At 41.6% G+C, this 13,902-nt stretch overlaps 1 protein-coding gene across 4 annotated transcripts in view; it reads left to right on the top strand.

Moving 5' to 3' along the window:
• Positions 1-13,902, top strand: part of MBTPS1 (membrane bound transcription factor peptidase, site 1) — a 53,612-nt gene that overhangs the window by 17,650 nt on the left and 22,060 nt on the right. For all 4 annotated transcript variants that reach the window (XM_084812037.1, XM_084812036.1, XM_084812034.1 and 1 more), the window contains exons 8-15: positions 1,498-1,565; positions 2,427-2,529; positions 3,000-3,151; positions 4,514-4,675; positions 6,386-6,530; positions 7,051-7,239; positions 9,047-9,219; positions 12,369-12,484. In XM_084812037.1, coding sequence (XP_084668163.1) covers positions 1,498-1,565; positions 2,427-2,529; positions 3,000-3,151; positions 4,514-4,675; positions 6,386-6,530; positions 7,051-7,239; positions 9,047-9,219; positions 12,369-12,484 — 1,108 coding nt within the window. The remainder of the gene's footprint in view (positions 1-1,497; positions 1,566-2,426; positions 2,530-2,999; positions 3,152-4,513; positions 4,676-6,385; positions 6,531-7,050; positions 7,240-9,046; positions 9,220-12,368; positions 12,485-13,902) is intronic.

The following is a 13,902-nucleotide window of genomic DNA, read 5'->3' as shown; positions in this document are numbered from 1 at the left end:
GTCACGTGACCACTCACCTTCTGTTTAAAGTGATACAGCAGAAATAGGTTTATTACACCAATGGGAACCATATCTAAAAGGCTACATGTTTGCAGAAATTGCAGAATTTCTGAAGTCTTAGGTGAAAATAGAGATTTTATGTACCTATGCATTTATTTCTTTACTCAGTTTCTGTCCCACCTTTCTGCCAAAAGTGGTGCTTAAGGTGGCTAACAATAAAATCCAGATTAAAAACAAAATCTTAATTAAAATGTAACATAAAAACACAAGAAAATAAATAAACCACCATCTAATTAAAAAAACGTTTAGCAACAGACCAGCTTATATGCCAAAGGCCTGCTTGAATAAAAACGTTGTGAAACTTGGCAACATTTGGGGCTATTTAGTTTAGGAAAAAAAGGCATGTAAGGAGAGACATGATAGAGGTGTATCAAATTATGCGTGGTGCCGACAAAATGGACAGGGAAAAGTTATCGTACTATTATTTATTTAATAGAAGTATATACTGGTGAACATGTTTAAAAAATATCTCTAAGCGGTCATTCAGCCCAGGTCATTCAGTGAAGCTGAATGGTGGGAGACAGAAAAAGGAAGTACTTCTTCACACAATGCATGGTTAAACTGTGGAATTCACTTCCATAGGATGTGTCAGTGGCGGCTGGTGACTCCATTTCTAGAGGGGTGGTGATTCTATTTAGGGATTTACTTACAACCAGCCAAACCAATAAAGGTGCTATTCAAAGTTCTGAACCCATTTGGGGGTTAAGGTTCAGCACCTTGAATAGCCCTGTAGAGGTTTGGCTGGTTGTAACTAAAACCTTAAATAGAATCACTGCCCCTTCAGAACTGAAGTCACCAGCCACCACAGGAATGTGTCAATGGCCACCAAGCGGTAAACAGTTTGAAAGTGGAATTAGACAAATTCATGGAGAATAAGACTAGGCGTGGCTACTAGCCCCAATGGCTATATGCAACCATTCTGGCAGCACGCCTCTCAATACCAGTTGCTGGGGAACAACCATGGGAGAGGTCTATTTGGCTCATGTCCTGCTTGTGGACTTTCCATCGGGGCCTCTGGCTGGATGCTAGGCTGGGTGGTCCTTTGGTCTGATCCAGCTTCAGGGCAATTCTGATGTTCACCTCCCAAGGGCAGCCTTCCTCATTCCCCGGGGGTGAAAGCAGACCAGCTGTTGAGCACTGTAGTGGTTATAAGAGGCTGAACCTGGAAGCTGCCAGTTCAAATTCGGGCTCTGCCCTGAATTTAGTCGGTGGCTTTAGGCAAACTCCTGTGTCTCAGCCTCAGTGCCTCCCCCCATTTGCATTATGGGGATAACAAATCTGACCTACCTTACAGTGGTGGTCTGGCTTATCTGTGTGAAGCCCTTGGGATGCTTTAAAGCATTCTTTGAATGTTATGAATTATTATTCACTGACTTCTATACTTCTGATGGTGGCTTGTCACCAGATTTCCAAAATCCAAATTTCTTAATTTTCTAGGTATGGGAGCTGACAGCCAACAATGTGATCATGGTCTCTGCTATTGGAAATGATGGTCCTTTATATGGGTAAGCGCTTTTACGATATTTGGCCAATGCTGTGTTCATTCAAAATAAGTTCCAGCAATTAATAATAATTTTTCCTCCAGAAGTAATGTAAAAGACTGTTTTGCCAGCTTTCCTTTTTAAAGAATAATCTCGGCAAGGGTGTCCCCTCTCCTAAAGTAAATTGGCTTTCTCACTGTTCCATTCAGGAATATAATCCTGCAAGTTAATGCTCATGTAGAAGTAGGAATGTGATAACTGGTTTTACAGAATGTTTGCCAGTAGAAACAGTGTTCTGAATTTGGAGAAATTTAGTTGTGCTTGAGTCCCATTGAAATAGGTGGCACAAATTAGTCCTGACTGATTAAAGTCCCATTTCTTTCAACAGCACTTAAACATGATTATGGCTCCAATCCTGAACACACTTATTAGGGAATGAGCCCCATTGAAGACAGTGGGACTGACTTTGAGTAAACATGCATAAAACTGCACTGTATATTTTGCTCGATTCAACCCATTTAATTTTGTGGGAAATGCAAAACCAGTCCGTCTTCATTCTTCTACTAGTTTATTTTATAAGCTTTCTTGTTTTTAAAATACTCAGATAGATGTTTTTCTCTTTTTTGAGAGCCAGTTTGTTGTTGTCTAGAGTATTCAACAAGGGCTGGGAAGACCCAGGTTCAAATCCTTACCAAGCTGTGAAGCTCAGTGGATGATTCTGGGCCAGTCACACACATTCAGTCTAACTTACCTCACAGGATTGTTGTGAGGATTAAAAAACACACTATCGAGGTGGTGAGAACTATGTATACTGACCTAATCTCCTTGGAGAAACGTGGGACAGAAATGTAATAAATAAATAACAAATATAAATACTCCTTTCAGCACACTCAACAACCCTGCTGATCAAATGGATGTCATTGGAGTAGGTGGCATCGACTTTGAAGATAACATTGCTCGGTTCTCATCCAGGGGGATGACCACATGGGTAAGCACCTTTACAAAGCTTCTTTGCTCTGAATGGTGCAAATGCATTGGAAAGGTGGGATATAAATATTCCTAATAAATTACATGTTGTTTTTTAAATATACATCTCCACCACTTCCAAGCACAACAAACATTTATTACTGATTTATGCAATGAATGTGAGGTTTAATTTTTGTTCATTGAATTAATGAACAGAAACCCTATTCTTCAGTGCAAACTCCAAGTGTGAGCCATCTTCGTTTGTTTTCTTGTTGGTTTTTTACATTTATATCCTGCCTTTCCTCCACAGAGCCCAAGTCAGTGTACATGATCCTCCTCTCCAGAAGTGATAGAAATCTTTTCAGAATGTTTACAAATGTGACAAATGCTGAGTCAATTAAAGGACAAGGAGTATTTGTGTATTGTGTTAGAAGTCATTATGTGGGTATAAATAAAATAGAGATCATTCTCTTCTGTTGTTTTCCTCCCAAGGAACTGCCTGGAGGTTACGGTAGGGTCAAGCCCGACATAGTTACGTACGGCTCTGGAGTGAGAGGTTCTGGCATGAAGGGTGGGTGCCGCTCTCTCTCTGGGACCAGCGTGGCCTCCCCTGTCGTGGCAGGTGCTGTCACTCTGCTAGTAAGGTAAGTGTTCGGTGAAACTGCAAGTGCCAGAAGAGTTTGGTTAAGTAATGGCATATTGGTTTTATGATCAGTAAGCTTCAAATTAGGGAAGTGTTATCTGTACCCTGCCTGGGGAAGCTGTTCTGGAAAAAGAGCAAGCTTCAGAATTTCAAAGGAAACTGATGCAAAATCCACGGTTGGGCAATACCTTAGCAAACTGCCACAAAAGAGCATGCAAGCTTTAGAGGTCTCCAGAAGTCTTCATCAGGCTTGGTGGTACAAAAAAGCAGGGGATGGGTGGAGAAACAGAGAAGTCAAAAAATTAAGCCAGATGTTGTGGCCATGAGGTCTGTCACTGAGACTCAGTCTCAAGATGGAGATTGCAGACGGAATGAATTTGACACTGGTAAGTGTTGCAGGTATCAGATTCCATGTAGCATTCTGGGACAAAGTGTCTGAGCCCCATTTCTGAAAATATGGTTTACAAGCAGCCTTGATGGCTTTTTAGCAAATATGGTGGTCTAATATACTGGATATATAAATGTTAATAATGTGACACCTAATATAAGTAAGACATGCTAGTTATTTTGAGTGCTGAAAGCATTTCACATATGTTATTGCAGTAATCCTTAAACATTCCTGTAAGTTAGGTCAGTATCATCCTTATAATGCAGATTGGAGGGAAGGGGAGGCTGAAACAGAGAGATTGTGACTTGCTGAATGACACTGAGAGCTTGTGGCTGAAGTGAGGTTTGAACTGGGGACATCATGGCTGATAGCCATAGCTCATGCTCTGAGCTTCTGCACTACAGTGTACAAATGCAAAGGGCTTCTGGGGTAGCTTTGTCTAAGGCGTCTTGCTTATTCAGTACCTAGTTCAAGGGAGGCTTGCTCTCTGAATTAATTGCCTCTTTCATGCTTTGCCTTATGCATATGTAATTGGGTTTTTGAATGCATGTTCATTGCTTTGACCATTTTATATTACCTTATGTTCTTTCAGAATTACAATTTTTAATACGAAGTAGCTAACATAAGCCTTATGTGATTTACATAGAGAGGTTTTGATGTTTTAGGGACAAAATATATCCAAATCTAGAACACTTGAAAAGAGTTTGAATATTGAACCTTTGAACTCATTCAGGCTTATTTCTGAGTAAATATGCACACGATCAGATGGTAAGGAAAAATTGTCTGTCCCCATCTAGAAGCTGTATTACGTATTTATATTTCTTTATTCTAAAATTAATACACTGATTTTCTGTGCATATGCACAGTCAAATTAGATGGTACCATTTGGGGAAGGCTGACTTATAACTTTAGCACTATCAGCTAAGTACAGTGCCTGCTCAGTAATATAACATCACAACTATTTCTCATTTTTAGCACAGTTCAGAAGCGTGAAATGGTGAATCCAGCGAGTATGAAACAGGCTCTGATCGCATCAGCACGCCGGCTTCCCGGAGTCAACATGTTTGAGCAAGGGCATGGCAAACTGGATCTCCTCAGAGCCTACCAGATTCTCAACAGCTATAAACCACAGGCCAGGTGAGGTTGCTTAAAAACCAACAACAATCTCAAAATGGACCTTCATGTTGAAAGATGAATTCAGCCAAGAAGATAACTGAAGCTTTGCACAGCGAAGATAACGTAACTTAAATTGGCACCTGCTTTTTCCAGCTCTTACCTGCTTTTGTGATTAAGAGAGCTTTTTGCTAATGCTAATGTATCTGAGAGCTTTAAGGCAGACACAGAGTGATTTGATTTTTAATCAAGTTTGTAAGATTGCATGCAAGGGCCTGTGATTTTTAATCGTTGCTTAGTATTTTTAAGTACTTTAAGTATACTAGTGATGATAAAGTCAACTTGGCAAAACCCTTTTAAAATAGGGCTAGGAAGGGTTGATGCTGTCTTGATACAGTTTCCCATCCCCTCTGAACCAGAGATGGCCAGTATCTGTATTCTTGGGGTTTACCTTATTCTGTACAAACTGACCCTCTGGCAAGTGGTGAGGCTCAATGACAATCCTGCTGCCACATAGCTGGTATTCTTTGGCAGCTGCTGGGGCCCACTGCCAATGGGGACACTGACCCTAGAGGGCACAGTTGTGGCTGCCATCTTAGTTTCCTCAAAATGCAGTGCCTGGGAAGTTCTGTCATTCTGTGGCATTGTAGGGTAAAAGACATGGCCGTTGTGTGTTTTTACCCACCATGCCCTGGAACGATGGAACTTCTGAGACTGACCTGGTTTGGATGAAACAGCGCAGCTCTTCATGGGTTATTTAACCCATGACAGATGACACAGCATGGCTCAATGTGGGTTATTAAACCTACAACGACCCGTGTTGCCCGCAGGTGCCACTTTGCATATCCAACCCCTGCTCAGGGATTGTCATGTATTTAACATTTGCATAACCCCCGCTCGCCAGGTTTGCATGACAAAAACTTCTGAGCGGGGGTTAGATATGCAAAATGGCAGCAGCATGCACCCCACAGGTGCTGAAGCCTCACCATGGGTTAAATAATCCACAGTGGGCTGCAGTGTTGTGTGAACCAGTCCATTGCATTTTCAAGATGAAAATCAAGATGGTGAATGCAACCATGGTTTCTAGGAGCCCATTGGATGGCATCCTACCAAGGCCCCCCTCAACCTGTTAGCAGTAAGGCTTCACAAGCATGTGAAAATCTAAAAGAGAGAAGTTACTATTATTTCGGCACCAGATTAAAACATACTTTGCCCAAGTATTGTAACATTTCAAGGTGGGTTATGCTTAGTCTGCCCTGCTGCTTTTATGTGTTATTGTTTTGTAGTTTTGTTGTAGTGTATTTGTCATATATTTTAGAGTTTATGCCTCTTGTATACTGCTGTGGTATCTGTTAGAATGACGCTTAGTCTAAAAATGCTTTTAAGAAATCAACAGTTATCTCACATTTAGAGTGTGAAAACCATATCTTTTTCTTTTGAGTGAAACCGTGGACAAACTTTGTACCACACTTTTATTAAGGTTAGTTCAGGCAGCTGGGTGGTGGTTGAGTGGGTGGAAATATGAAATTGTCTCTGTGTGTATGTGTGTTTCCAAGACTGTATTGATTCAAAATAATAAGAACAGCTTTGATTCTGCCTGGTTTGTTTTCAAACTTAATTTCAATTTCAAATCCCAAGGTTTATTGCAGAGGAAGAACAGTATTCTTTTATGCATACTTTAGCTTTCATAACATATTTATGCATGCATCTGGTGTGTTTTTTCCCCCTGTTTAGCTTGAGTCCCAGCTACATCGACTTAACGGAATGCCCTTACATGTGGCCATATTGCTCCCAACCTATCTACTATGGAGGCATGCCAACGATTGTGAATGTTACTATTCTTAATGGAATGGGAGTCACTGGAAGAATCGTAGACAAGGTAGGATTTGAAAGGGCTGAGCCCTAGGCAAACTGAAAGGCTGAGCCCTAGCCCTTGCTCTCCAATAGGCATGATGATTGAGAAGGCCTCACAGTCTGATCCTAAATGTGTTTACGCAGAAGAAAAGCTAGTCCCATTCATCTCCCACAGAGATTTAAGTTCATTTGAGCCACTGAGGTTAATGCCAACAACGTTCCCTCTAGTCATAACCTGAGTTTGCAGACAGCTTTGAAACACTAGTTAAGATGTGAACCTGATTAGCATTCACCATGTTTAGCATCTGTGGAGATATTAACACTAAATCTTGGCTAAGGAAGGAATTTGTGTCAGAGTGGGAGGGAGTGCCCATTTCCAAGCTGGGTTCCTGATTCACAAACCACAGTTATAACCGCTGGGTTATATGCATAAAAGGCATTAAAAAAGCCTCTAGAATCTGCAACAGTATTTGTCCCCCCCCCCCTTCTTAAATATATGTCTATCAGTGTTTTGACTAATCCACTTTCTGCTTTTTGCTGTTCAGCCTGACTGGCAACCCTACTTACCACAGAATGGAGATTACATCGAGGTGGCTTTCTCCTATTCCCCCGTGTTATGGCCTTGGTCAGGCTACCTAGCCATTTCTATCTCTGTAGCGAAGAAAGCAGCCTCTTGGGAGGGCATTGCGCAAGGACACGTCATGATCACCATCTCCTCCCCTGCAGAAAATGAGGTACGTTTGACTCATTTTGCTGCTGTTTAATAAACCCCTGCCTGATGCCGAGAACCCTTTTTAAGGGAACTGCTTCAACATTAGCTGGCTTTGGTATGCGCAGTCATTGGTATTGTGGGAAAAAACTACTGTTGAAAGACAAGCATATTCCAGTAATGTAGCCTAGCATCTTTTATCGCTGTGGGCACCAAGGAATGTACCGGAACGACTGAACCGAGGAATTTGGCAGTTTAAAGATCAAAAGTTCTGATCTCTCCAATTCTGAAAACATGCAGACTTTTGGTTGCTGCTGCACTGCTTCAGCAAGTGCTACTCCTGTTAGACTTGCAAAAACTTAAATATCTTCAGTAAGAACTGTATGATCTATTTGTTGGGCTTCCACTATGGATTTGCATAAATGTGTTTCTTAATTGTTAACTGGCAGGGCTAGACTTGAAATCTAAATATAGTGCCCTCTCTGTATCAGACATATTGGCGTAGATGGTGTATTTGACTAGCGGTGGATCATGACCAAATTAGTATTGAGAGAGCTTTTTTTCCTCAGTCATTACTTCTTTAGGAACCCTTTAAGAAACATTGAGGATTCTGTTGCACATCAAGCTGCTGTTACCTGTTCAGCGCTCTTAGGGTACAGTGGGCTTTAAATCAAAATAAATAAGCAATCTAAAGTGCAGAGCGATGCAGTCTTCAAAATTGCTGTGCAGCAACATAATGCTGTTCATGCCAGGAGTGGGCAGCTTCTGAGATTCCAGGGGCTGCACCACGGCCACGTTACCCAGAAAGAACGGCAGTTTGCCGCTAAAATTCACCGGCAAACCTGCTGCTGCAGCAAATTCGGCAGCAGCATGGGACATTGGGGGCTACACAAAAGGCCAGGTGGGCTGCATATTTCCCACCCCTGGTTTATACCATAGTATAAGGCTTTTAGTTCTCTCAGGGTGCTTTGAATTTGCCTTGTTATTTGAGTTATAATGAAAGCAGCTCTTTGCAAATACAGAGAGCCTTTATATTAAGTTGGCATACAAAGCCTTTTGTCTGTCATTTAGAAAAAATTGTACTTATTTATTTCCCATTTGTTTCATTTATAGCATTTTATATGTCACAATTCTGTTCTAATGAGATCTCAGTTCTACTTAGAACAATAAAAGACAAGCTGTATAAACCCATATTAAATAAATACCAGAGGTACAAAAATGCATCATCTTGCTTTAAAATATGTGGTCCAGGATCCAAAGACCTACTTTAGATGTGCCCAGGTATTTGGGTGCATTTAAGTTTGACGTTTAGATGTTTTTTCTTTGGGCAGCTGATGACCCCCCACTCTCATTACTCTCATTGCTTCTGAAAGTCCCCTGAGTTTTTAATTGCAATATGCTATGCAGAGTTGGAGTTGAGGGTGGCATAAATATTGTTTGACAAATGTGAATACAAAAGCTCAGTGACATGCAGAAGTACTTGTCTGGTAGCGTAGATCCCAGCCATAGTTCAGCCACTTGTATCCTGCCATTTGTCCAAGGAATGTGGAGTGGCACGTTAGAACAACCCTGTGAGATTGAGAGGTAGTGACTTGGAAATCACCACCCTGTGGGCTTCATAGTTAAGTGAGGATCTGAAGCCGGGTTTCCCATATCTAAGCCATTGCACCATGAGTAACATTGGGGACAGTGTGGGTGGGGTGCTGGGTGCAATGTATTTGATTGGTTACTGTAATCGAAATCATTATCAGTAGAGTGTGTAGTAAAATGTGTTCTATTTGAGGGCAGAATTTTAAGCTGCTCAGGTTCTTTTTGGCTTCCATTTCTTTCAGTCAAAAGCTGGCACTGAACAGACTTCAACCGTGAAATTGCCAATAAAAGTGAAAGTTATTCCGACACCCCCTCGTAGTAAGCGAGTCCTGTGGGATCAGTATCACAATCTCCGCTATCCACCAGGATATTTTCCAAGGGATAATTTGAGGATGAAGAATGATCCCTTAGATTGGTGGGTTTATTTTTATGCAAAGCTGTGACCATTAATGAAATGAACCTTGACTACGCAGAAAACACGATTGTGTTCTCAACGTAACTTGGGATTGTGCCTATTTTTCCTGTAGTTTTGCGGGAAATGATAAACTTGTGGCTGTGGCTCATAAATATCTGGGCTCATGCATGCTTTGTGATATTACAGCCTGACTAAGAAAAAAAATAGGCCTGTATCATTATCAGTAGACTATTCCTTAGGTGAATGCTTAAATAAATTACTTGCAGAATTTATATTTTCCCTTTTTATGTTTTTCATCATTCCCAATTATGGATACTGTTGGGATTTAGTCTCCAGCCCCTTCCTTAAAGAAATTATACAACTATGAAATGGAGCAATTTGATTGCTAAACATCATTGTCTTAAAATTAATCAGTAGACTAAAGATGTCGTTCCTGAGAAACTTCTTAATGTTGAATTTCAGAAGTGCAATTTATTGTCAATAATTGCATATCTTAACATAACAGTTCACTTGAAAATAAGTTAACAGTGGAGTTCTACACATGTCTACCCAGAAATAAGTCCCGTTGAGTTCAGCGCTTCTTACTCCCAGGCAACATTTTAAACAAGAAAATAAATATACCTTGGTCCTTCTTTGCATGCAGTTTCCCCCCAAATAGACATCTTTCTATGCAATTTTTCCAAAAATATGCAGCTCCGTATGCGTTTCCCTCTGTAATATGCATTGTGCACGTTTTTTGAGCTGGGAACTGCACCACAAAATTCTGAGAACTGTGCAGTCCAAGGGATAGCTGTGTTCTGATCCACATAGTAGTCCAGGAAGTGCGGATTAAATTGGTTCGCTTAAAAATGCGGGCCGAACAAAATCCTTCCCCAACCCTACTCTCAGTATTGTTCCTTTACTCCCCTGTATCCAGCTTTTGTAGTGGGCTTGGGGTAAGAAGGCGTGAATATGAGAGTCAGGTAGGGCACTGTGAGGATCACAAGGCCTGAGTTTTGTTCCTTGCCTTGAAGCTTGTTCCTTCCGGAACCAACAGATACCCTTCATACTTCGCTTCTGTATAGCATAATTCAGGTTTTCAAACATTCCACATCAATTTATCTTACTATCCTAACGAGGCCTAATGGTAGGCTAGGATTATTACTGCCACACTGGAGCTGGCTGAGAGAGTCGTGGCTGGCCAAAGACACCTGCTCAGTTGTTTGAGCTAGGACTGCTCACACCTTGCGGGCTCGATGCTACACCAGCACTTGGATGTAATCATTTAGGATGTAGCTTCTTGCTGTTGTGGTAACTCAGTGTTGCAAATCATGCTTTTTGAAGGTATTCGAGGCATCTATCCAAAGTGTCAAGGGCTCCTTGGAGGTCTCTCTCTGTCTAAACCAGTAGCCAAGTCCAGACACAGACAAAGGGATTCCTTTCAAAGCTTTATTCTTCTTTTACAACTTACAACTCTACAGGTAGCAACTAGATCTGAGCAGCAGAGTACCTATGCCCTAAGTTGGAACAGTTGGTCCCCGTTTGAAAGGGAATTACTGGCAGACCCCTGAATTTAAGGACTAGGGAGAGTCCCTCCCCTTTTCCCTTGGAGCCTCTGGGCGCAGCCGTTGTTTGCGCCGCCAGCCTGGCACTTCGCCTCCTTTCCGCGCCCTCCATCTGGCGCCGCTCTCTGCGTCTGCGTCGCGCATCCACCAAGTCTGCTATCTGTGCTTGGTCACTCCCTGGACTGCTAACTAAACTAGGAATGCTGGTGGGAGGAATCTCCGTCAGCTGTTGGTCCTGGGAAAGAGGAGCGCGCTCCTCTCCCAGGAGCGACTGCTCTTCCTCAGAATCAGAACTACTCTGGGATTCTATGGGCTCAGTGTCCACCCTGACACAAAGTTGTGTCTTCTCTTATCTTTTTTCAGGGAGGAATATAAACCAGGGATGGTGTGCCACATTGGTGTGATAGGACGTGAAAGTTTGTAGTTTGTAGGACGTGAAAAAAAAATTGTATTGTTTTTTCAACATTTGAAAATCAATTCAGGGGGACAAACGGGAATATGAGATGGTGGAACAGAAACTCATACTACAAGAATAGAGATTTTATGCACATTACACAGGCACATAGTTTGAAATTATCCCCATTTTGATTTTTGCGTGCTGTGCTCAATACCACTAATATCCCTTTAAATTAAAATGGCATGTTCGCACTCTACCTGGCTATAACTGACTATCCATCCCACTTTCCTTCTGTCTGTTTCTGCATCCGATGAAGCTCATGTTTCGGTGTTCTATGAAAACTCATTCAGAAAACTGAAATTAAACTATCAGTCTAAAACAGGGGTTGGCAAAGTTTGCCCCTCCAGATGTGTTGGACTGCAACTCCTGTTACCTGTGACCATTGGCCATGCTGACTAGGACTGATGGGAGTTGCAGCCCAGCAACATCTGGAGGACCACACATTGCCCACCCTCGGTCTAAAAGGCACTACTTTGTTCTGCTAAACTCTTAGAGAGCAATCCTATAGCCACTAGACACTGTCTAGACGGCCATAGGATTTTTCAGTTTCCAGAAACCACTCTTCCTGCCCCCCCTTAGGTGGCACAGTTCTTTCTGTGCTGCCGTCATCCTCTCTGTGTTCGGAAACACAGCACAGAGACAGGGTAAAGGGGGCAGTCCTGGGGGCAGGGAGGGGCAGAGACCGCAGAAGCTACTTTAGACAGCTTCCTATTGGGTCTCCAGGCCCGTTCCCTCTCCTTCCTCGAAGCTGCGGCTAGCCGCACATCTAGCCGCAAATGCAGGGTGGGCGCGGCACAGAAGAGAGTATCTCCTCCATGCTCTATCTACCCTGCATTGGATAGTTGGTAGCCTCCAATTTCGGAGGCTACCGACTTATCAATAGGATTTCACCCTGAAAGATTTGATGTGGCATATCATTTAGATATAAATATTTGTATTTATATTACAAGCACACAGCAATTGAAACTCTTTTCCTCCAGATCTGCCACTGGGCTTAATGGCACAGAAGTGATAGGATTTGTGCATAACTGTTCACAGAGATAATTAGATATGGAAAACCAGAGAGATTTTGAACACATGGCCTTTACATGATAAAAGCAGTCTGACAGAAAATCGGGTTACATATTTCACTTTCTCTCTCTTCTTAGGAATGGCGACCACATCCACACAAACTTCAGGGATATGTACCAACATCTGAGAAGTATGGGATATTTTGTTGAAGTTCTTGGTTCACCATTTACATGCTTTGATGCCAGTCAGTATGGTAAGTAATTGTGAGCTTGCTTGTTTGTGTAGTCTGACTTCACGTAGCTTAATGTACAGCCTCTTTGTTTAGGTCTGCAACGCTTTGGCAACTGCCAGAGTGTAAAATAGATCATGATTTTATTTGAGTTCATCATGATGGAGCAATATGTGTAAGCCTGTGTGGCTGAAATAACAGCATATCATAGAAATAAGAGCATATCATACAGCATACGTTGTACTTCTTCCAGCACCAAGTGAAGACCATTTTATTCTCCTGGTATTTTAGCAACTTAGCTTCCTAGTCTTTTAGCTTTGGTGTTTTAAATCTGTATTTTAAATCTCTGCATTGCTGCTAGGTTTTATTCTGGTTGTACATTTATATTGGTGTTTTAAGCTTTCATATTTTATATTGTTTTATGCTGCACATTGTGGTTTTAATTTCTGTGAACTGCCCAGAGAGCTGCGGCTATTGGGTAGTATAGAAATGAAATAAATGAAAAATAAATAAAAATATTCTTCCCCCCTTTATCTCTTCCCCTCCATTTCTTTCCTCTTCTCTCTTGTCTATTTTACATGGTAAAGATATGAAAATGTATTAGGGAATTATTGTGTATAGTACAGGGACGTAATTGTATTGTTTTTTAAATACGTTTTATTGTTTTGATCTATTTTAAATTGTTTTGTAGTCCGCCTTGAGTGCCATTTTTTTGGTAGAAAGGTGGAGTATAAATAAATAAATATAATAATTGTACAACAGAAGTGTTGAACCACTTTCAGCCCAAGGGATGAATTCCATTTTGGAGACGCTCTCAGGCGGTGGGCGGGGCCAAAGGCAAAGAGGCAGGGAAAGGGGGCGGGGCCAAAATGCCAGCCTATTGTAGCATAAACCTCTTGCTGCAAGTACTGAAGCCTTAGGAGAGGCATTTCAACCTTTCAGAATGGGGAAAAAACTACACAAAATCCAGGAAACCACCAAATGATCAGAGGTTGGAAGAAAGGGCGTAGAGCTAGTGGAAGGGGGTGTGGCGTTTGCAAAAGTCTGGAATTTCCTTCTTTGTCTTTTAGGACATGGTCATTTTCAGCATTTGAGATCTAAAATGTTGTGCTGTCACCTCCATTTCTCATTCCCCCCCCCCCCCCAATCAAGCTTTCTGTTTGATAAGCACTCTGTTACACATTAATTCGGGGGATTTTTTTTTCTCCTCCTCTGTTTCTGACATTTCTTAAGAGTTGGCAAAAGTCACTATAAAGAGAATGAAGGCCTGAGGTGACTTGATAAGTAATGCTCAATTAAAAGCTGAGGTTTTTAATTCCAGAAAACAGAAATTGTGCGTGTAGTGAGAATTCGTAATTGCATTGCTTAAAGGACAAATAAGTAGAGAATTTTGTTTTGTTTTCTAGTGGTCCTAGGGCAACATACCCTAAGGACATGTGAAA

This window comes from Heloderma suspectum, chromosome 8, assembly GCF_057233095.1.
Source record: "Heloderma suspectum isolate Gila_16-S chromosome 8, 16-S_ref, whole genome shotgun sequence".
NCBI classification, from domain to species: domain Eukaryota; kingdom Metazoa; phylum Chordata; class Lepidosauria; order Squamata; family Helodermatidae; genus Heloderma; species Heloderma suspectum.
This window is presented reverse-complemented; position numbering and strand designations above follow the sequence as displayed.